This window comes from Erpetoichthys calabaricus, chromosome 18 (genome assembly GCF_900747795.2).
Source record: "Erpetoichthys calabaricus chromosome 18, fErpCal1.3, whole genome shotgun sequence".
NCBI classification, from domain to species: Eukaryota; Metazoa; Chordata; class Cladistia; order Polypteriformes; family Polypteridae; genus Erpetoichthys; species Erpetoichthys calabaricus.
In genome coordinates, this window is record NC_041411.2 from 86,052,877 (window position 1) to 86,073,802 (window position 20,926).

Sequence of the window (20,926 nt, forward strand, 5' to 3'; positions counted from 1 at the left end):
CAAAACAAATGGCTGGCATGGAGAGCCGCTGATGAGTCCCTTATGTGTGAGGAAAGCGTAAAAAGCCAAGCAGGTGGCCTGCAGAGTGACACCATTTATTTTTAGCTTTGTGTTGTGGCATCCGTCCAGTGCCACCTCCTGCCTTATGCCCGATGCTGCTAATGTGCGCTCTGGCCTGCTGGTGACCATAAGTCAGATGAGGTGGGCTTTGAATGAAAGAATAAAACGAGGGTCACCGTGATGCCCTTTCTTTAGGATTGCCAGTATTGTTCATGATCGGTGGTCTCACAGTCATTAAAGCTGAGCTGTGGCGCTTTGGTCCACCCAAAGGCACATCAAAGTCCCAGCAAGGTCTTGACAGCATGCTGAGTGTATTGTGTGGTGGCACTAACTAAGACCCTGGTGCACCCTGTGTGGACTTTACATGTTCTACCCATGTGTGTGTTTGTCCTGTGATGGACTGGCGCCTTGTCCAGGGATTGATCCTGCCTTGTGCCCGCTGCTTGCTAGATGAGGCGCCAGCTGCCCTGAGATCCAGCCCTGGATAAGCAGGCTACGAAGATTCACTTCAGTCGCTTGTTAACAAAGAACAGTTGGGTCGTTTTTAAAGCAGTCCTCCTCACGTCGCTCATAACTGACGTGTGATGCAAAGAGCCAGCCTCCTGAAGAACGGCGCGGAGCTCCGGAGGTCTGCAGGACTCTCCAGTGCGGAACCTTTTTTTGGTCGCCTTGTTACTGAGACGTGCCTTGAGTTGGTCACACACTTCCCAGTCGAGTGTGCCGACGGCCTTTTTTGTTAAACCAATCAAGTCGTTCTGCTAGAATGTGGGCTGTGCTTGTTCCTGCTCTTGTCCTATTAAGATACACTTTTCTGGTGCCCCGCCCTTCACCGGAAGGCAGCACATGCACACGGGCCACGTGGGTTCAGTGCCGCTCTGTTGATATGCGAGGAGTTGGGACACGGGCTGGGAGCGCACGTTTGTTGTTTTAATAGCAAATTAACAAGTTATTCATATTGTCTGGAGGTTTAAAAGAAGAAACATGTCGTCTTTCTTCCTAAAGAAGAAAGGAAGCGCAAAGACGACGAAAAATAAAGAGAACGGTACCGCTGAGAAAAGAAAGGTAGGAGTCACTCGTTAATTTCTGGAGTTTTCTAACGCGTGTCCCACAAAGACACGGCCAGCATTTGAAGGTTTGATTGGGAATTGTCTGCAAATGTCCGCCGTCCAAGTGGACTGCCTGACCCTCCCCTTACTGTAGTCCGACATTCTGTGCCTCTTGCCAGCCTCTGTGTGTGTGTGTGTGAATATATATATTGTGACGTCCCGTCGAATAACACACTCAGGAGCCGCTTGTCCGGGGAAGTCTTCCAAAATGCCGACTGGCTTTTTATTCAATCAGCCGCCAGTTGTCTGGGTCACGGGGACACCTCCAAAATCACAAAGACTAATCACCTTCGTCCTATCTACCTCTCTTACTCTCCAAACAGTTACTTCCCTTCTTTACACCTTATACTGTTCTCCTCACTTTCTCCAGCCTCCAACTCCAACTTCCGGCCACACAGCCCTTTTTATCACGCCCCATTAATTAACCCAGATCCCTGTCCCTCATCTCTCCAGGGAGGTGCCCCAAGCCCTTACAAACAGGGTTCCCTCAAGACTCCACCCCAACACTGCTTCCCTTCCCTATAGCCCATGCAATGACAAGACACGTCACAATATATATATATATGTGTGTATTCCTAATGTGTTTGACTTTTTTGTTTTAATTGTTTAATGACTTCCGGTGGTTCTCTTAATTAGCACCGTACGTGTTTATGTTTGAGATTCTGTACCAGTGAGTGGCCCAGTGTTCCTGTTTTTCAGTGAGCAGGTAGTCGACCCTAATCGTTTTCTGTCTCCTTGTTCATTTCAGCTTGCTGTGACTGGTGACGGTAAACGTCAGCCTAAAACTCCCATCTCGAGGCTGAACGAAGAAATCTCCAGCGAATCCGACTCGGAAAGGTAAACGTGACGGAGCCCAACGGCGGATTGTAAGCACAGATTTCAGGGCAGGAGTCGAGCTGCCCAGGTGGCGCACACAGTGGCAGCACCTCCAGTGTCAGTAGGGTGCGGTGTGGGTATGTAGGCCTCTCCGTGGCTTGGAGGATGTGTGGACCCCCAATGGGAAGGCTGGGCTCCAGTAATACAGGGGCACTTGGGCTCCCTTGCTCAGTTGTGATTCTGGAATGAGTAGTTGGGGTTCCCTAGTAGATGTTAAAGGCAGGGACTTGTGACCTCCCTGACCAAATGAAACGGCAGGTGAACGTGGCGGAGAGAGGACTGCCAGCAGAAAGAGGAATGGTGGAAACAGTAGGCAGGAGAGGAGTTTCATTTGGCTTTTCCATGTGCCTTTCTGCATCGTTTTTGTGTTATATGAAGTTGTTTTTGATTTGGAGGACTGTGAGAATTTCTCCTTCAGGCCATGTAGGTTATATTTCCTAAATATTACACTTTAAAGTTTGAATAGTGTATTGATGCATCAGGTGGTTTACATGGGGACTTAAACACCAAAGTGCAGTGTATTCGTCTTAAAGTTCAAATTAAAAGCCTGCCTCTGCAGTGGCCTACGCAAACAAAGTAAATTCTTTTCTCTTTTAATCCAAAACGTACTCCTGCTTTTCTCCTGTCGGTGGATGTTGGTGCCACGTCTAAAAAGAATTGTGAAACCACAAGTTCACAACCAGGAGATTCAACAGCTACATCGTCTTCACCTTTGAACCTGTAACTATTGAAGGAACCTCGTAATTGGTGAGAGATCCCCAGAGTTGCCGTGAGATGTGGACATGAGCACTGGTGTGGGGTCGTGATATGGCTGCTCTTGGAGGGTTGTGCCCACACACTGGACACGCCAGCAGTCAGGATGGCACCCCTGGGGTGTTGGAGGGTTGAGGATCATAAGTTATCCTGCAGAACGCCAGCATAGTTGAGCTGCTTGTGGCCTGTTGTCTTTGTGACGCGTGGCCAATTTCAGATTACTACTTTTGAGTAGGAAGGCCGTTGGAAAGCAGGGTGCAGTGATGGAGAGGGAGTGTGAAGACCCTGTTCTGTGGGTGGAAGAAAAACCTCCTGACTTCTGTAAACATCTGTCCTGCTTGCCCACTAAAGCTGGTGCCAGTGATGATGGATTAAGGAGGTAACATCTGGAAAGATGTCTTCAAGTTCAGCGCATGCGTTGTGTTTGTGATTTGAGGCGTGTGGGATATGCACACTGGAGCATTCCTCATATGGAGGTGGGCATCAGCTATTGTGGGCTTGGTGTCATTTTGAAGGCTACGGAGTGTGCAGGCTGGCATCACACCCGCCTCCCTGGATGTGCATTTTGTCCTGCAAGTCCAGGGTGTTTGTTCAGGCACTTCAGGAGAGTTTTGCTGCCAGTGGCATTGAGGACCACATTGAGGTTGGCAGGAAGCAGAGAAGTGGATGCCGTTCATGTGGTGTCCGTGCTGTTCAGGGCCACAGTTCTGACTGGAAGCCCTCAAACAGATGGTGGGCCGGTAGCCGTGGAGTTCGTTGAGCACCATTACTGTAATGTAGGGATCTGAGGTCACATGAGTGTGCCGGTGTGCTTCATCAGCTGCTCTCCTCAGGAGTTAACTTGTTGATTAGACCTACGTCCTACCTTCACTAGGCAGGCCTGTTTTAGTGCACACCCCCAAGCACCCCAATGGCTTTTGCTGAACGCTATTGGGTTGTGGCAGGCGATTGTTGGTTATGCAGAAGACATTTCATTTTTCCTTTTTTGTGTCTTAGTTTTTGATGTCATTGGAATCTTCATTCCACTTTCACACGTGTCCTCGTTCTTCAGCCTCTATGGGCTCTCTGTGCTGGTAACTCAAAGGTTGTCGGTTCGAATCCTGGCAGTATCCAAAGGAATGCTGCTCCGCACTCCCCTGCAGTTTCTCCAGGGGTTCTGTACAAAATAGTCGACCCTGAACTCTGACCCCAGAAAAACTCGGTGGGGTATGAGCAAAATGACAAATCCTAATGCAAGAAAGTGTGGATCCAGGATTCAAATCTGAACATAAAACTCACAGCGGAGCTCTGGTTAAAACGGAGCGAGGAGAATGGGGGCACAACCTGCAGCACTCGGCTTGGGAGCCTCTGGTGTGAGGGGCTCAGGTTTGGCAAGTGGCACTGCCCGAGGGGCGACCTTTGACCGACTGGCCTCTGAATGTGACCTCGGGAAGTCCCGTCATTGGAGTTGTGCCCTTTCGCATTGTTCACGCTTGCCAGGCCTGTGGGGAGTTCTTTGTGGGACACAGTAAGTCTGTGCCCATCAATAACTGAAAGGGTGTGTGTGGTTTTTTTTTTTTCTTCTCTCTCTCCCCCCCCAGCCCTCCGGTTGGAAAAAAACAAAGAAACGAAGATGAAGAAATTGAGGAAACTGCCCAAGAGAAGAAGCTGAGACTGGCGAAGAGCTACCTTGATCAGCTGAGAGAAGAAGGTATGTGCCAGGCTGGCAGATGTGGCCTGATTGTGTCTTACTGCTTACAGCTCGATTCACTGTGTTACACTTGTGGAAGTTGTTGAAGGTTAAAGTGCCATGTACTTCACTGCTGGAGTGGCATCAGGATGTGGGAAGAGGCCAACCTCGTTTGCACCTCACGACGTGCCACGCTAGCCGCTGTTCTCGTTGTCTCCGAGTTTTGTGCTCCTTCATTTACTTCTTTAGGTAACCCAAACAGTGGGCAGACGTCCACAGATGTGCGAATGTTAAGAAATGCGAGTGCCTCAGGCAGGTGGCAGCGGGTGGCTCTGTGATTGTCACTCAGTGGCCTTTGTCAGCGTCATTGAGCTCCTTGAATGGGGTCCGTTTAACCCCTCGCCCTGAGACACGTATGGCATTGAAGTGGCGCGACTGTCAGGAGTCGCGGTGATGTGCTGAAGTACGTAAGGACGCTGTGCCCTGTGGGGTGACGTGTAGCCCTCCTGTGGGGCCGTCAGACTCTGCAAATGAACTTGTCCTCACTTTGTGTCTTTTAGAAAAAGAGAAAGCAGAAGAAGACGCTTTTGAGAAAGATTTAATAGCTGGGAGGCTACAGGATGAAGTGGTAAGCTGGCGCTGCGCACTTCTTTGTCAGTTGTGTGTTTGTACTTTACACTTTTTGGTAAAATAGAATAAAAATTGCAACAAACGTCTTTTAATTTCGCCTTGAAATTCACTTGACAACAAAATTCTAAAGATAAAACTCCATGCAGCGGCCCAATTGGACTTGAGGACGAAGTTGGTTTTATGATGTGGCTGTTTATACCAGAAATGGCTGAAGTGACTGCTGTGGGTTTCATCCAAGATTTGGTGCTCATTTTTCTAGTCATCACTGCCAATCTGCACTTGTTTAGCTTTTCATGTCAACTGAAAGAACCTCTCTAATAATATCGAACCGTTCTTATAAAAGTAAAGTTGGACTCTGCAGCTGAACGAACAGCAGCTAAAGTACCACTTCAGATTAGCGGAGATGGCCTAAAGGTCGATCAAAATCGACAACGACGTGTACCTGACACTTGTATGTTGAAGAGTAAGTGTCCTCGGTTATCGCCTTTACACACAGACACACACACATTCAGACTCGGGAAGGTCAAAAACGTCAAAGCTCATCAAAATCTTGAAATGGAATTTTTGGAGTATCCCAGCACCTTCCCTATACGAGAAAGTAAAAACTTAACCTTTCAAAACCTAAACTGAGAAACGACGTGTGTGTGTGTGTGTGTGTGTGTGTGTGTGTGTGTGTCAAAGTCCGACATATTAATTCAACAAAGAGACGAGACTGATGAAGCCAACCTTTGAGTCGATGATCGCACAGGAGAACGCCGCCTGTTGATTGTGACCTTTAATTACTTGGCGGGAGCGTCGGTGTGGTCAGACCTGTGGGTCCGTGTCCGTCACTCGACTGTCAGTCCAGGCTCGCGTGTGCTCTGCTTGTTTGTTGACTTGTATAAAGTAAGACGTCGGTCATATTAGGAGGTTCTGGTTCTTCCTGTACCTTCTGGGTTGAGCTGCTGACTTCTTTGTCATCTTTCAGTACATTTTGTGGATGACATCTTCTGCTCTTCCCTGACATACCTGAACAGGTTTCTGACGTGTATTAACCGTTTACGCTCTTTCTTTAAGATGAATGCTGTGCTACCCTACCATCGGTGGTCCGCACGTGCAGTTCACTCCCAGCTACTAAATACACGTGCAGTTGAGCTGCTCCAAGGTCAGGTGACTTGTTCATTCTGCGTGGTGGACACTTGACAAACACTGCAGTTGTGTAAAGTTTGGATTTCGTGTCCGTCATGACCTGCTGTCGTTCGTCACACGACTCTGGAGCTTACCTTGATGACGTTCAGACTGACTGGCACGTTATAAAGTGCAGGTTATGTGGACTAATGTCTGCTACTCTTTCTTTTCCAGCTTGAACAGAAAGGCAGATTACAACGACAAGTAGCAAAAGACGTAAGTTGATTTCTTATTTTTATTACAATATCAGAACCGATGACAACCCCTGCCCTCAGATATGGCCACAGATGCGCAGTCAGGCCCTGAACTTTCCCATTTGTCGTGGTGGCCACTTCCTCGTGCGTCGCCATCCCTGTCCCCGTTTTTCAGATCCATAACGTGACTTTTCTTTCCCTGCCGAGTTCCTTTTCAACTGCTTTGTCTGCGTGGCGTGTCAGGATTCACTCACTGACTGGCCTCCTGTTTTGCAGTTCCAGCCTCCCGATGTTGCAGACGTCCGCTTGCTAAAGGGACACAAGCTGCCTGTCACCTGCGTTGTCATTTCTCCCGATGATAAGCACATTTTCTCATCATCCAAGGACTGCTCCATTATTAAATGTAAGTAGCTTTGTGCTCCTCCGGAGTGAATCCGGTTAGACGGGAAAAGTGAAATTGTGGGCACGGAGCCCAAGAAGGGCATTGCTGCAGCCTGGAGTCCAGTGGGCAGTCATGTTGGACTTCAGTCAGCCGGGTAGGGGGTTTGTTTGTCCAATCACGTATTAGCTCATTTGTCACTCATTTTCTACTTCAGCCAACTGCTTTAACGATATTTAAAAAGGAGGCACAGAGCCATTCTGAGTGAATAAGCCCGTCGTTTTGTTCAGCAAGTTTAAACGACGTTGTGAGCATCGTGGGCTACACCAGCCAACACTTGACGTGATCTCGCTCTTTCTAGTGGACCCTTGTGACTCGACTACAGTTTGACCAGCGCCGCTCTCTGTGTGTGTCGTTGGTTCATCTCTGGAGAGTCGGGATGTGCTGAGAGAGGACAGGCAGGGTCTACAAAAGAACGAGAAGATCTGCAGTCAGTGGTGCTAACAGACACCTGTCATTTACGAATGACTTTCTAATAAAGTTCAGAGTCTCGCTCTGATGCTCGGCCTTCGTTCTTCAGCGTTTGGACCTTTTATTAGCTCTGAGGTTTTTAAGGCCTCTTTTAACCCGTGAAATGAATCGTATTTAGGAGTTCAAACTAGACGGGCGTTTGTCATTTAGCCTCCATCAGACTCTAAAAGTGTGTGAGACCCCTAAACCTACCAGTGGTGTCCATGACGGAGTTTGACCAGGTACTCGTCACCCCAATCCAACAGGACATGAGGACCCCCCACGAGTGTGTGTGACCCTAAGGCTCCGGCCACCATTCCATAAGGACTCGTAACCTTTAAGTCACTCGGCGTCCATTTTGTATTCACATTTGTCAAACGTGTATGCTGCCGAGGTGGCTTACGTCAGTATGGTCTCCTAAATGACACCGGTGTGTCACTCTCTCACACACACAGGGGTCACCGGCAGTGCTGGGCTTATGCAGGCCTTCAAGTTGTGAATGCAACGACTTGTGTGTTTCCTTTACAAAAGAGCAGACGTTGGAGGACAATTCAAACTGGGAGCGTCCTTACTGGCACACGTCGATGACTTCGGTTTACACCGATGTGGAGAGACTTCGCAGTGACGTTACGCTCCCCAGGTGACGGTTGTTCCGTGACAAAGCTTCGCTTGATCTTTCCCACCTTGTTGCCTTTCTTAACCGATGAGGGTTTGGTGCCGTGGTCATGTCGGTGTCTTCTTCCAGTGGTTCACTGCTGCCGTGTTCCTCCCGGCCTGGACATTAACACCTTGAAGTAAAGATTGGAATTTCATGCAGCGATTCGCGCGCAGGGCGCCTGTCCGCCCCCAGTCACAGCTCCCTGTCGGCTTGAACTGCCGCTTTTCCCTGTGTGGATGTGAGATGGGGGTCCTGGGGGGCCGCGGTAATCGGAAGTCATTTATTTCTAGCGAGGCGGTGCCTTTTGTGGCCGTCACTTTACTTCTCTTGCCTGTTTTTGCAGCGTCGTTTGTTTGAATTGCTGCTTGTTTTCTTAACCAGCCGTTGGACCCCCAGAACACACACAGCTCCGCGCCTGAGGAGTGTGACCACCATAATCATGAAATCAAACCGAACCCTGCAGTGCAGAATAATAAAATCACACAAACGGCCCGCTGCAGGCTTTCAGCACTTTATTTTCCAATCACACGTAACCTCCATTTTATAAAGAGACAAATCTCTAGGCAGGTGGGCACGCAGACAGAGACATTGGCTGAAGTTAAATTAGACGGACCACCTCCACTTGTTAAGAACGAACAAATGAACGCCGGATTGGCTGAAGTGGAGTTTGATTGAGGTGCCCACTTCACCGCGGCCAGCCTGCAGCAATAACTACTTACTGAGATGTGCCACTCTGGCGGTGACGATCTGCTTCCTTACGAAAAAGAGCAACGCCAAGACCGCACGTCTTTAAACGGCCCAAACGTCTCTTTAGGTCCGGTCTTCTGTCACACACGTGGGGGACAGGCCTACTCTGGGTACAGTGGTGACCCCTGGGGTGGCTGCTCTTTGACCCAGAGGCCTTCATTCTAGGACTTTGAAATTCGCTCTGAGCGGACTGTGCCCTCTAGTGGTCTGGAGAGCTTCTCCACTGCAAGGGAAGAGCCTTCACCATCCTGTGAATGAGCAACACCGGGCACCGTGAATGAGCTGTGGCCCAGCTGGCGCCAGCAGGTCAGATGTTTAGAGTTGGCATCCCGATGTGAAAGAAGCCTGACTTGATTTCACCTTCCACTAACTTTGAGGTCCTGTTACTGCACGGCGTGTCTGGGCACTTGGCCCTCCATTGGACTAAATGATGAAGAGGCTTGGCACACAAGCCGTCATCTTGTCACAGCACACTTTTTGTGGCAGATGTGTCTGTCCTGCTATCTGCAGTGACAGTGAGGAGGGTGGAGGTCACTTCTAGTAAAAGCCAGCTGGGTCACCACTGCCACACGTCTGCTTTTCCGTTTGTTTTACGGGGCACGTTGAGCCTTTTCAGCGTTGGCCTTTCCCATTTCTCGTAGGTTGTGTCCCCTTCTTTGTAGTGTGGGTGACGATTCCAGTGAAGGTATTTGTGTCTGTAAAACCCGCTCATCCTGATGTCACAGCCATCTTAAACTGTAAAGCATGCGGTTGTACTTTATGATCGGTTATTCTGTGGCTTGTCTAATGCCAGGCTGCTGCAGCATGTGTGCTCTTGGTGGCTTTGACTCTTCCTGTCACTTTTATTGTCACTCAGATCACTTTGTCAAGCCATTCATTTGTAGGACTGTGCCAGGGAGAAATGGGAGCATTTAATGTCCACTCTAGTGCCAGCGGTGTGCGAGCCACGTGCAGTGTGTGCAGATGGCCACTAGAGGGTGCTCTGCCTCACAGGTTTAAAAGCAGAGCCTGGCAGAATGGGCACTCGCTGGCAGAGGCTCTTGAGGTTAATGGAGTGAGAGTCTGCTGTGGTCAGGAGGGGTCTCGGCCCTGTACAGTACAGGGAGGGCCGCAGTGGGCTTTAACAGGCCCTGCCTCTTGACAGCCCCCCAGCCTAAGAAGACTCCCAAAAAATGGAAGAAACCTCTGGAAAGGCAGTTCAAAGAGAGAGACCCCCCCCCCTTCCAGGTAGGGTGGGCATGCAGTGGGTGTCAAGAGAACACAAGTCGTCTGGGAGGCCACACTTGGCGCACACACACACACAAGGCCCCGCCTTCCAAGTGCCAGTAGTGCCCACCAGCCCCGTGTAGTGGGCTTTATATCCTTTCAGGGTAGCAGGGACCCCCGTATTCTTCAGGTGCTCTTCCTACATTCTAACGAGGCCCTGGCAACCACACGAGCGGTCGTGTCACTTTGTCCCTGCGTTGGTCCCCATAAGAGGCTCTGCAGACCCCCACAGTTGCACTTAACATGGTGGGCACTTCAGCCACCACTAATGAGTGTCGTCCCCCTGGATGGTTTGTGCCAGTGCCCCCTTACCACACGTTCGCCACTATCTGGTAAAGAGGGGAGAGAGATTAGCCGGTGACTTGTGAGGACGTCCGGAGGTGCTGGTGGCTAACAAATGTTCTGAATGTGTTTAGGGGACGTGGAGACGGGCAAGAAGGTCTGCACAGTCCCTGGAGGGAGAAAGGGGACGGAAGACCGGCACGTGGGACACACGGCACACGTCCTCTGCATGGCGGTATCCTCGGATGGCAAATACTTGGTATGTGTGCCACTCTTCATTGCCTTTCTTGATGTTGACGTCTCGTGGCTGTGCAGGGCACCTCGTCATGCCACTTGGTGATGACCAAGGCACTGACGTTTTAGAGGGTTGAGGAGCACATGACGTGCCCATGAAGGGTTGGGCACGAGGAGCGCACTGGAGGTGGCACAGGACTGTAGTTTTGGTAAGCTTGATGTTTCAATGTTGGGGTGTGTTTGCTTACAGCACCAGTTCATGGCTGGCGCTCGCCTTGCCCTTGATGTTGCCAGTACAAGTCCTGCCATCTCATTGGTAACGCTGGCTTGGTATCGGGCTTGGACAAGAATGCTGGACCAGCAGACACTGGGAGAACATGTGCCCTGCCCAGAGCCGAGTCGGGGGCACTCACTGGTGGGTCTCCTTACTGCTCTTATAGGAAGCTGGCGAGGTGAGACCTGGGCGAGTGTCTTCTGGGCACGGGCTGCGTGTTCTCCCTGTGCCTATAGGTGGGTGCCAGTCATTGGTCAGGTGGGTTTGAGAGCCCACCATGTTTGGCACCGTTGCAAGTTCTGTTCTTATTTTCTGTCTTAGGCCACCGGAGACCGAAACAAGCTGGTGATGATTTGGGACGCGGCGACCTGCCGCCATCTCTACACGTTCCCTGGCCACCGGGACGCCGTGTCGGTAAGACTTGGGGGACCCTTTGGGCCCTTCTTGGCTGTTTCGTGCATGTGGCTGGCATGGCTGGGGGGGTCTGTGCCCTGAGCCCGCCCTTGCCAGCCGCTGGTCCAGCACCGTTTGTGTCGTCCGCCATGTGACACGTCATTAACACTTCGTCTCTTTTCCCTGTTGCCCCTTTTATGTGTGCCATGTTGTTGTTTTTTATGTCCTTAATTGCCCTTTAAGTGGTTGGGGGGCATATGGGTGGCATCTTCATGGGCCTTACTTTGTTCTTTCTTTTCTTTAACAGGGCTTGGCCTTCAGAAGAGGCACCCACCAGCTGTACAGCGCGTCACACGACCGATCGGTCAAAGTGTGGAACGTGGATGAGAACGCCTACGTGGAGACGCTGTGAGTGGGGCGTTGAGGGGCCGGCGCTGGCACGACATGTCTGGAGGGCTCGGGGTCTTCGCCTGGCACTTTCAGTTCTCAAGTACATTTCTGAATGGAGGCCACTCTGCCACACAAACTTGTAAGGAACAGACTGGCATCAGAGTGGCGGTCAAGTGACGCCCGCTGTCCAATTAAAGTCAGCCTTTGCCGTCATTGAGCTTCGTGGACCCCGAGAGAAGCGCGGCTGGAATCGACGGCAAGGTGGTCCTCGGGAGTCCCCAGCCCACTCTCTCGTTTTCCTACTTGCCAGTCCACCGATGCCCCCAAGTGTTCACTGCAGTGCGTTTTACAAGGGGACGTGTCGGGAGAACGACGACAAATGTAACCCGGTGCCATCGGGGGGCTGATGGGGTCTCCATTGCCTTATGACACCCGTGCTGACAGCTGTGGTGCCCCTCTAAGCTGGCATTGTTGGTGCTGCAGTGGGATTTGTGTGATGGCGGTGGCCGTGCTGCGGTCCTCCAGGCCAGTTGGGGTCTTTGACTCTTCGGAGCCGCATCTCGGACACGATGCCCTCTCATCCTGGGCCAGCGTGTGTCGTCATTGGCACGCTGGGCTGGCCGTTCACATCTTTCTCTTGAAGGTTTCCATCCTGCCGTGACGCTCGCTTGACCCGAGCTGAAGCCATCAGGGCTGGAGTGGCCATGTGGTGCTCAGAGAAGAGGGGGACGCCTTGGCAGAGACCCCCAGGCTCGTCACTTCAGTGCCACTGGCGACTATGCGGCTCCTTGAGTTTGTCCCCAGTGCCATTCAGCCGTCTTGTTGTGCCTGATAATCAGTGTTGGCGTCTCTTAAATCCGCAGGTTTGGCCACCAGGATGTCATCACCGGGCTGGACAGCCTGAGCCGAGAGCGCTGCGTGACTGCAGGGGGCCGCGACGGGACTGTGAGGGTCTGGAAGATCGCCGAGGAGTCTCAGCTGGTGTTTCATGGTCACGAGTAAGAAAGACACTTGGGCTTGGGGGACAGAGTGGGCCGCTCAACTTCCCGACTGCCAGGGGTACCCCCCATGTGGTGCCAGGCCACTGCTGAGGAATCCAAGATGGCCGCTCACCCCACTGACGCCCTGTGGTGCCACCTTATGTGTCACTCGAGGCCCACCCGTCACCCAAGTGTGGATGGAAGAAGTCGTCCTGTGGGCCACCGGGGGTCTTTGAGATGAAACGGAAGGTGCTGGTCCTCCAGAGGCCTCGGGCGATGGCCAGTTTGCCAGGTGACACATGGGCACAGCCCTGGTGCTGGCAGTCGTGTGAAAAAGTGCACCCCCCGGTTTGAGCCTGCATGCTCGTCTTCACGTAACCCAAAGGTGCGCCATGTCTGTCTCTAGGTGGCGCTGAGAGCTGGCATTGCCCCTCAAGTGGGCGTTTCCTAGAACTGTCTGGCGGTTTTCACCTGTGCAGAATTCTTTTGGCCGGTGACAATTGAGGGGTCTGCCATCCCCGTGGGAGTCAGACCCGTGTGGATCTACTGGTGTGTTCGGGGCTCTTGTCCTGTTGAAAGGTCACTTTCTGTTGACACAGATGGTGCTCTCGAGCCCCCCCTGGCACAGTCTGCGGTGATGCAGCCCCCAGACCAAGACCTTCCCTCCGCCATTCAGCTGGTTGCTGTCCTTGGCTTCTGCCAAGTGTGTCTTCTGGGGCGGTGGTCTGGCAGCTCCATCATTGTCTGTCCTGCTCTTCACCTGGTAGATGTAGGTGCCATTTGTGCGCTTTGGCATTGAGAGTGGCGCTGTGGTGAGCTTGGCCTTTGCTGAGGTGGCCTGGCTTGGTTTCCAGATGTTTGCAGATCTTTCCTCTTTAAGATCCTCTGCAAAACCCCCTAAAGGGCGCAGTTTGTTTAAGTAGGGGGATGGCCAATGAGGTGCCCCCCAATTGTGATGAAGGTTTCTTTGTTTTTTAGTCTGGAGATGGCATCTCAGTGACCATCACATCTTGAGGGGTCCACTTGGGTTGAAAATGGGACACATTACAGCGGGTGCACTTACTATTTCACATGACTCTGTCCCAGGGGTCTCTCGGCCACCCCCTCAAAGTTGAATTCGTCTTTCTGATTGCTGGGTCTTGGTGCCCACCCAGAGGACAGCTGAAGGGCACGTGCCGGTTTAAAATGGCCTTTCAGGATGCCAGTGGGCACTTGTGCAGGGAGTTGCCCAGCGTTAAGGATGGGCACATGACCCGGGCAGACCCCATGAGGTGCTTCACGGCTGCTTGTTCTGCGGTGCCACAGTCACGCTGGTGTCGCTTTAACGTGGCCTTGCTGAGGTGGGCCGGCTTGTGTCACCGTCATGGTGGTCTCTGGTTTGACTTGTGCTTTGTCCCCTCGATGTCATTTGCTGTCTTTTTGTTTTTCAGGGGCTCCATTGATTGTGTTCAGCTCATGAATGAAGAGCACATGGTGACCGGAGCGGACGACGGGTACGTGCCCTTGAGCTTGTATGGCGGGTGGGCTTGCAGTCGGGTGGCACTGCTTCACTGATACAGATAGCCAGACTTGGGCGGCTTGAGATTAAAATTAAAAAAAGAGACCGAGGGCAACAACAACATACAGACTTGAGAGGTGCCGGTGGTCCGTCACTTGGCACCCCAAACATCGGTGATGACGATCACCACTGTGATGATGGAGATGAAGGCCACCTGTGTCTGTGCCTTCGCTGGCCCAGGACTCCTAACACCCTGGTGGTCCCTTCCCCTCACGCCCCGTGGCACCAGTGGTCCTGCCTGTTTTATTATTTCTGTGCCACGTCTTGTCAGGCACTCTGTTTGGAAGATGGACTGGTGCCCCCTGGAGGTTAGAGTTGGGTGGGCTGAGATGCCGGTGCCCCGCTGGGTTGTGAATGTTCCCGAGAGTCTTGATGTGGTGGCCTTAACTCGGCGCCCCCTAGGGGTTTGCCGTTGTGTGCCCACTGGTCTTGACGATCGGCCTGGGCACAAATGAATGTTTCACCGTCGGAGGCTCACTTTGCCACCCGTGAGTGGCATCTGCGGCTTTGCCCACATTTTGTGTTTTCATTTCTCTTGCAGTTCCGTCGCCGTCTGGAGTGTCAACAGGAAGAAGCCCCTGGTGACCATCAAACAGGCCCACGGTTGCTATGGAGACGGGGCCTTGGCACAGCCCTACTGGATTTGCAGTATGGCTGCCCTCCAGAATGGTGACGCCGTGGCCTCGGGTAGGTGCAGGGGCATCTCTCTTACAGTTTTGAGTGCCAGGCTGATGCCCACCTGATGTCTCATTGTTGTCTTCAGGGTCCCACGACTCCAAGGTGCAGCTCTGGCGCTGTTCACAAGGTTTCCGCAGCATGGAGCCGCTCTTCAGCATCCCTCTGGTGAGTGAGTGGCACAAGTGGGCAAGTGCTGCAGGGTGCGGAATCTGCTGGTTTGGGTGGAGAGCGCACTATGGGCCTGCTGGCGTGTTGTGGGTACACAACAAAACAAAAAGATGATGTGCCCTGCTGGCAGCGTTGTGGGCACCCCTCCTGAGCTGGCACAGTGCTGGATTTTCTGTTTGACGTTACTCGTCTTGGTGCCTTACTGTCTTGTTTGTGCCCGCTCAGCCTGTGTCTCTGCAGATGGCACACAGCTGGTTAACTTAACTTGAAGGCACCGTTTCACATATGAAGCTCCTGGTGATCTCGTTTAACCCCTTTAGATGGGCACATTCTGGTGTTGGCACATCCTTGACGGAGGCAGGTATGGCAGTGGCGCTCCTGTGTGCCTGATGCCCATAAATGCATTGGTGTTGACGAGACTGGTCAGAGCATGTGGAGGCCTCAGCTCACGTGCAGTTTGTGACGGCTCAAGGTGTGCCACCTGTGCCATTGTTTGAAACGCCTGAGTAAGTCATGTGACCCCACAAACCCTAGGAGACGGGTAGGGCGCTATATAAGGGTCGTGCCGTTTGCTGGACTGGCACGGTTGGCACCCTGGCTTGTGCTGTGCCATTTCTATAGCGCCTGGCCCCTCCGTAACGTCTCGATGGGTACACAGAGGTGACATCGTCGCTGGACTCCGAGGGGCTGACGGACCTGCGCGGTGGGCTTTGGCTGACTCTGATTGTCCTCATTGCAGGTCGGATTTGTCAACAGCTTGAAGTTCTCCAATTCTGGGAAGTTCCTCGCTGCTGGTGTCGGTCAGGAGCACAGGTAGGGGACGCCGTGAGTGCCATCAAGTGGAATGGGAGAGTGCCAGTGTAATGCCCCCTGGGCTGATCTTCGCAGTGACAGCAAGCCTTGAATGTCATTTAGTCAGAGGTGTCCAACAGGCAGGCATTGGGGGTCTCCGGGGGAGCAAACGGGAGGACGGCCTGCTGACCTTGATGAGCACCTCTGGGGTCTTTGGTCGGTTTGAGTGCCAGTGAGAGCCCATCAGACACCGGAGATGCCAGGCATGAAAGTGACAGGCCACCACTGGGGTCACCTGAGAGACGCTTTATGTTAAAACCGGTGACGTGCCCGGCCAGACGTCGACACCCCCCCAAGGGTCTAGTGATGTCATCACGTCCTTTGGCTCAGGGCTGCTGTGGTGGGCAGGAGGTCCGAGCTCTCCTACCATAGGGCTGCCCCTGGTGGGGTGGCACAACTGCTCTGTAGTGACCTTGAAAGGTGCCCCCTGGATAGCGCCCCCCCCCCTTTACTCACTTTGGGTGGTCAGCTGTCAAGTCATAGGGTGTGCTTGTCGCTGTACGTCATCAGTGTGCCAATGTGGGCACAGTAGAGGAGGACATTTTATTGGGCGAAGGGAGAATTGACTGCTCTTCATTAAAGCCCACGTTTGTTATGTCGGCCGCCCAAGGACGGTGCCACCTGAGTACGGAGACCAAAAAGTACAAACGTGCCCTGGTGCCTGTCACGTGTGTCCACTCAGGGCTGCCACTCTTGTCTTTTTCAGGCTGGGACGGTGGTGGCGCAAGAAAGATGCCAAGAATGGAATTTACATTATACCTCTGCAGAAGGATGGGCAGGAGCGGGCCTGAAGTGGGCACCCCGTGTGCTGTGAAGCTGTAAATAAATTCATTTTTATAAAGTGTTGTGTTTGTCACTTCTGGATGACTTGTACGTTAAAATGTCACTTGCAGGTCCCCCTTTAGTGACTGCTTGACATGGCAAGCCATTGTTCTATAGCGCCTTACAGATGGCACACAGAGCAAGCATCTGGCTGGCAGTGGCGTGACTGTTGTTCTCCTCCATCTGGGCACTGCTGGTAGTGGTGCCATCCTTGGGCTGAGGACGTGCCCTGTCTGGTCAGCCATTGGCACACGAGGAGGCCAGTCTTGATAAAAAAGCCACCTTTATTTACATAAATTACAGAAACTCACAAACGACAACAGAAACGCTTCGAGATGGCACATCAACTAACGCGAAAGAAGAACAGCGAACGGAGCCACACGGACGCCCGTCATGCCCACGCACTGGGGGCACCTCTCTCTCTCTCTGGTGCTCTACAAGGACGAGGTCGTGGAGTCGACCACCTCGCGCCCGTTGCACACTGTGGGCACGTAGTTGGAGGCAGAAGCTGAAAGGCAAGAAAAGACAAAGTGAGAAACAAGTGGGCACCGCTTTCCTTACAAACCCTTTTGGGCACATGCCCAGGTGGGAGGTGCCAGTCTTGTTCCCAGCTCTGGCAGATTTACCCATGCCAACTTTAGGGCTGTCTGTGCCATTTGACTCACCATGGGAGTAGCTGGAGCCCCCCGGGCCCGTGACGCTGAAGCGGTTGGTGGCCACGCGGTGACTCGCCACGTTCTTCTGCGGCTGAAAGAGGATGATGTGAGTCTTGGGGGCGAAGAGGCAGCCCAGCACGACGGAGCCGCTCAAGCTGACGGAGATGCACATGGTGGTCGTCTGCACCTGCGGACACAGAGGGGGTAGGGGGGTGAACGACACACCTCGGCAGTGGGAGGTCCGGGTCCCCTGCCAAGTCTGCACCAGCCACGGCTCTGCCACACCTGGCTGTCCTGTTCACTCAATGCCAGGGGTGCCACAAACGGCCGCAACACTTGAGCTGCCCCACCCCAAATAAGACTGTCATTTATACTTAGCTTTTCACGAGGCAGCATTACAAATATCAAGTCGAGCCCCAGGCCTTAAGGGGACCCGCCATGGGTGAGCGGTAGGGCCGGCGACCCCGAACCCCAGCGGCCCGAGATCGATTCCCCGGTGAGGCGATTCCATAGCTACTACCCCAAGGCGGCGTCGGGGTGCACCCGAGGGGAGCTCCCACCCCAGAGGCCCGGGATTGATTCCCGCTGGGTGCCGCCCCCCTCGGGCGCACCTCGCCGCCGCCTTGGGGTGGGAGCTGTGGAATCGCCCTTTTGTGTAAAAGTGTAAAGTTAGTTATTTAGTAAGATCATTCCCATCGTGCTATCTACTACTGCAGTGCGATCTCGGGCCTCCCCAACGCCGCCCTAGGATGGGAGCTATGGAATCGCCTCACCGGGGAATCGATCTCGGGACGCTCTGGTTCGGGGTCGCCGACCTTGCTGCTCACCCACGACGGGTCCCCTTAAGGGCAGGGGTTCGACTTGATATTTGTAATGCTGCCTCACGAAAAGCTACGTATAAATGACAGTCTCAGTTGGGTTGGATGCTGTGGGGATCGATCTCGGGTCGCCGGTGTTCGGGGTCGTCTGCCTTGCCGCTCTCCCACCGCGGATGCCCTATAGCATAGGGTCGGCATTCGCTATTAGTAAAGCCTTCTCACATAAAACTAACATAAACCCTCGTGGGTTGGCTTCCCGACAGATCAGGGATCGAACAAGGAACCCTCTGTTTCCCGAGCGCCACTTCTACCGCTTCACCAAAGCGGCTCGGCTTTAGTATCGTAGCAGAACCCTTTGTTTGTAATTCAGTATTACGAAAAAAATACACAAATAATCATTTGCTCGCCCGCGGCTTGTTATCGCCGGTTCTACCGCTTCTCCACGACGGGGTCCCTTCTCACAAGCCCATCATTCGATATTTGTATAAACATATTTTTGTTTTGAGGGTGGGGCACTCTGGATGTATCGGGGGTAACGCGGGTCGTCGGGACTCTAAAGCGGCACTCCCTTAGCGCCCTGCCGTGGAGCTCTGTTCGGATGGGATCGCACGTGATCAGGCCGGGTTCATGGTCGGCTGTTCTCCCGCCTCTCCATTGAGGGTCTCCTTTTAATTTGGCGGCTCTTGTTTGATCTCCAACCCGGCAACGATCACTGACATTTGAAAAAGCAAAAGACGTGTCCGTAGCCAATGGGCAGCAGCCTGCCTGTTATTATACAGCAGGTGGGAGTTACCTGAATGAGCGACGTCACAGCACATCCCAGTCCCCTCGCGGTGCTGAATATCGTTAACGACGGTAGGCAGGAAGGGCCGGTGGTTTTAAACACACCGTCCTCAGCCCTAATTAGATTCAGAATGGCGCCAACGAGTCAGGTGATGGCACCGGACTCACGGCAGAGGCCAGTCTAATGTGACCCCAAGAGGGGCTGTCAGAGCCTGGCATTTGTCTCAGTGGCCCACCACACCCTCATAACTTTGGGCCCTGCAGGCGGGTGACCCTCCTCTGAAGACCCCACTTGTCCCTCTTCAGGCCCAATGCCAACCCTAACCACACGGCTCCTGGCATCTCACCATCATGACGTCTACCAGGACCACTTGAATGGCAACAAACCCCAGTGGTTTGCCAGCCGCGTTCTTCGCCCACGTCCTTGGTGAAGTGGGACTGTGGGAATGGCCAGCAGGTGCCCAGTTTAGTGCCCCCCGTGCCAGTTTAGTCCCGACGACGTGCGGGATTCCTGCCGATCGGCAGACGGAGGCTTTAATGAAATCCCACGGCTGTCCTCTAAATCCCCTTTTAATGAAACGGCGCGCGCCGCGAGGGTCCGTCGTCCACCCCCGCGAATAAAGTCTGGGGGGGTCTGGGGGGGGAGCGACACGATTATTAAAAAGAACAAAAAATAATAAAAGGAATCAACACCTCAGCCCCCGTCTGAATGAGTCAGCAGCCTGTGAGCCCCCCGTCTGAGCCTTTAATAAAATATGGAGGTGGGCAGTCGAGGGGCACCCGGCGGGCATCTTGAGCTACGCCAGTCTCAGCCGAGGAGGTGCCCATCTTATCTAGCGCCTCTCTCACGGGGGACCTGCCTTTTGTGAAGCCCGTTGTGCTCTGCTTGATGGCCACGAGGGGGCAACCTTGCCACTTGGCTCAGCATCAGATTCCAGTCGGGGGTCTTCATGCTGGCACAGCGTGTTACAGGACTGGAGACCCCCAAACCGGCAGTAGACCACCTTCATCGACACGGAAGCGCACAGGCAAACCACCCGCCCGGGCCACACTGGTCTTTAGAGTGAAGACCCCACTAGAACGTAAAGGACATCCAGGACCACCAGCAACGTGGAGGATTGCGACCCTGGCACCTGTCACTCTGGGCACTTGGCTGTCTGTGCCCCCATGGAGGGATCATTCTGACTCCTCATCAACCTGGCATGACTAAGCTTCCCCTGAGACCAACTGGCATTCCACCCACATCTGCCTGCCAATGCGACCTTGCGTATGCCCCCTAACCCTGTGGCTGCAGACCCTTTCTTTGTACCCACCCGGGCCTGTTGTCGTGGTGAGGGTTTAGCTAATCAGATGGTGAAGGCGTCGGCTGCTCCACGAGCAGGCTGGGGGTCACTCAGCTCAGGGAGCACCGGGGGACCCCCACCTCAGGCTGGCGAGGGGTCCTGGTCTCTCCCTCCCTCCCAGAGATGTTGTCAAAATGGAGTCCAGGAAGGCCAAAGTCCAAGAAGCGCAATGCAACGGGGGACCTGACGGCCCTGAAGACGCCATGTGGCAGCGCCCGTTACCAGCTGAACACCACACTGCCCTGCACCCCCGCTGGCACCCGGAGCATGAGCAGGACCGACCGTGACGTCCTGTGCGCTTTCCTGTGTCCCTTCCACCATCGTCACCTTCTCTTCACACAGAGGGGCCCACAGGTCTCACATTTGTGATCCACAGACCTTCTCCATGGGACGGGCACCACAGAATCGCTGACCAGGCTTGGGGCAGACGCCACCCAGATTTAAACTGCACATGTGCCCCAGTGGGCGTTGCCCAGGGCCAACAGATGGCCCCTTCAGCCCCTCGGGTCGTCTGTGTAGCCAAGTGGGCTCAATGTCTGCTCGAGAGGCAGAAGGTCACCACCAACAGTTAAGACAAAAGAACTGGGCACGAGCTGGCATTGCCGTTAGCCTACTAAGTACACAAAGAGTGGCAGTGTGGGATGGCGTGACTGTGGTGCCAGCGCGCCCGCTCCGAAGGG

General features: G+C 53.4%; 2 protein-coding genes across 2 annotated transcripts in view; one reads left to right on the forward strand and one right to left on the reverse strand.

Moving 5' to 3' along the window:
* Positions 1 to 603: 603 nt before the first annotated feature.
* On the forward strand, positions 604 to 16,670 carry rrp9 (ribosomal RNA processing 9, U3 small nucleolar RNA binding protein). Its single transcript, XM_028824661.2, has 15 exons — positions 604 to 1,122; positions 1,915 to 2,003; positions 4,376 to 4,485; positions 5,025 to 5,092; positions 6,436 to 6,477; positions 6,732 to 6,858; positions 10,432 to 10,556; positions 11,127 to 11,219; positions 11,506 to 11,606; positions 12,452 to 12,586; positions 13,999 to 14,061; positions 14,668 to 14,813; positions 14,890 to 14,969; positions 15,712 to 15,785; positions 16,531 to 16,670. Exons 1-15 carry the CDS (start codon positions 1,042 to 1,044, stop codon positions 16,613 to 16,615), a joined length of 1,419 nt encoding a protein of 472 aa, XP_028680494.2. The 5' UTR covers positions 604 to 1,041; the 3' UTR covers positions 16,616 to 16,670.
* Positions 16,671 to 17,013: 343 nt separating this feature from the next.
* LOC114668883 (metabotropic glutamate receptor 3-like) overlaps positions 17,014 to 20,926 on the reverse strand; it is a 74,859-nt gene continuing 70,946 nt past the window's right edge. The window contains exons 6-7 of the mRNA XM_028824893.2: positions 17,312 to 17,489; positions 17,014 to 17,154 (exon numbers count right to left, since the gene is read on the reverse strand). Coding sequence (XP_028680726.2) covers positions 17,081 to 17,154; positions 17,312 to 17,489 — 252 coding nt within the window. The 3' untranslated portion in view covers positions 17,014 to 17,080. The remainder of the gene's footprint in view (positions 17,155 to 17,311; positions 17,490 to 20,926) is intronic.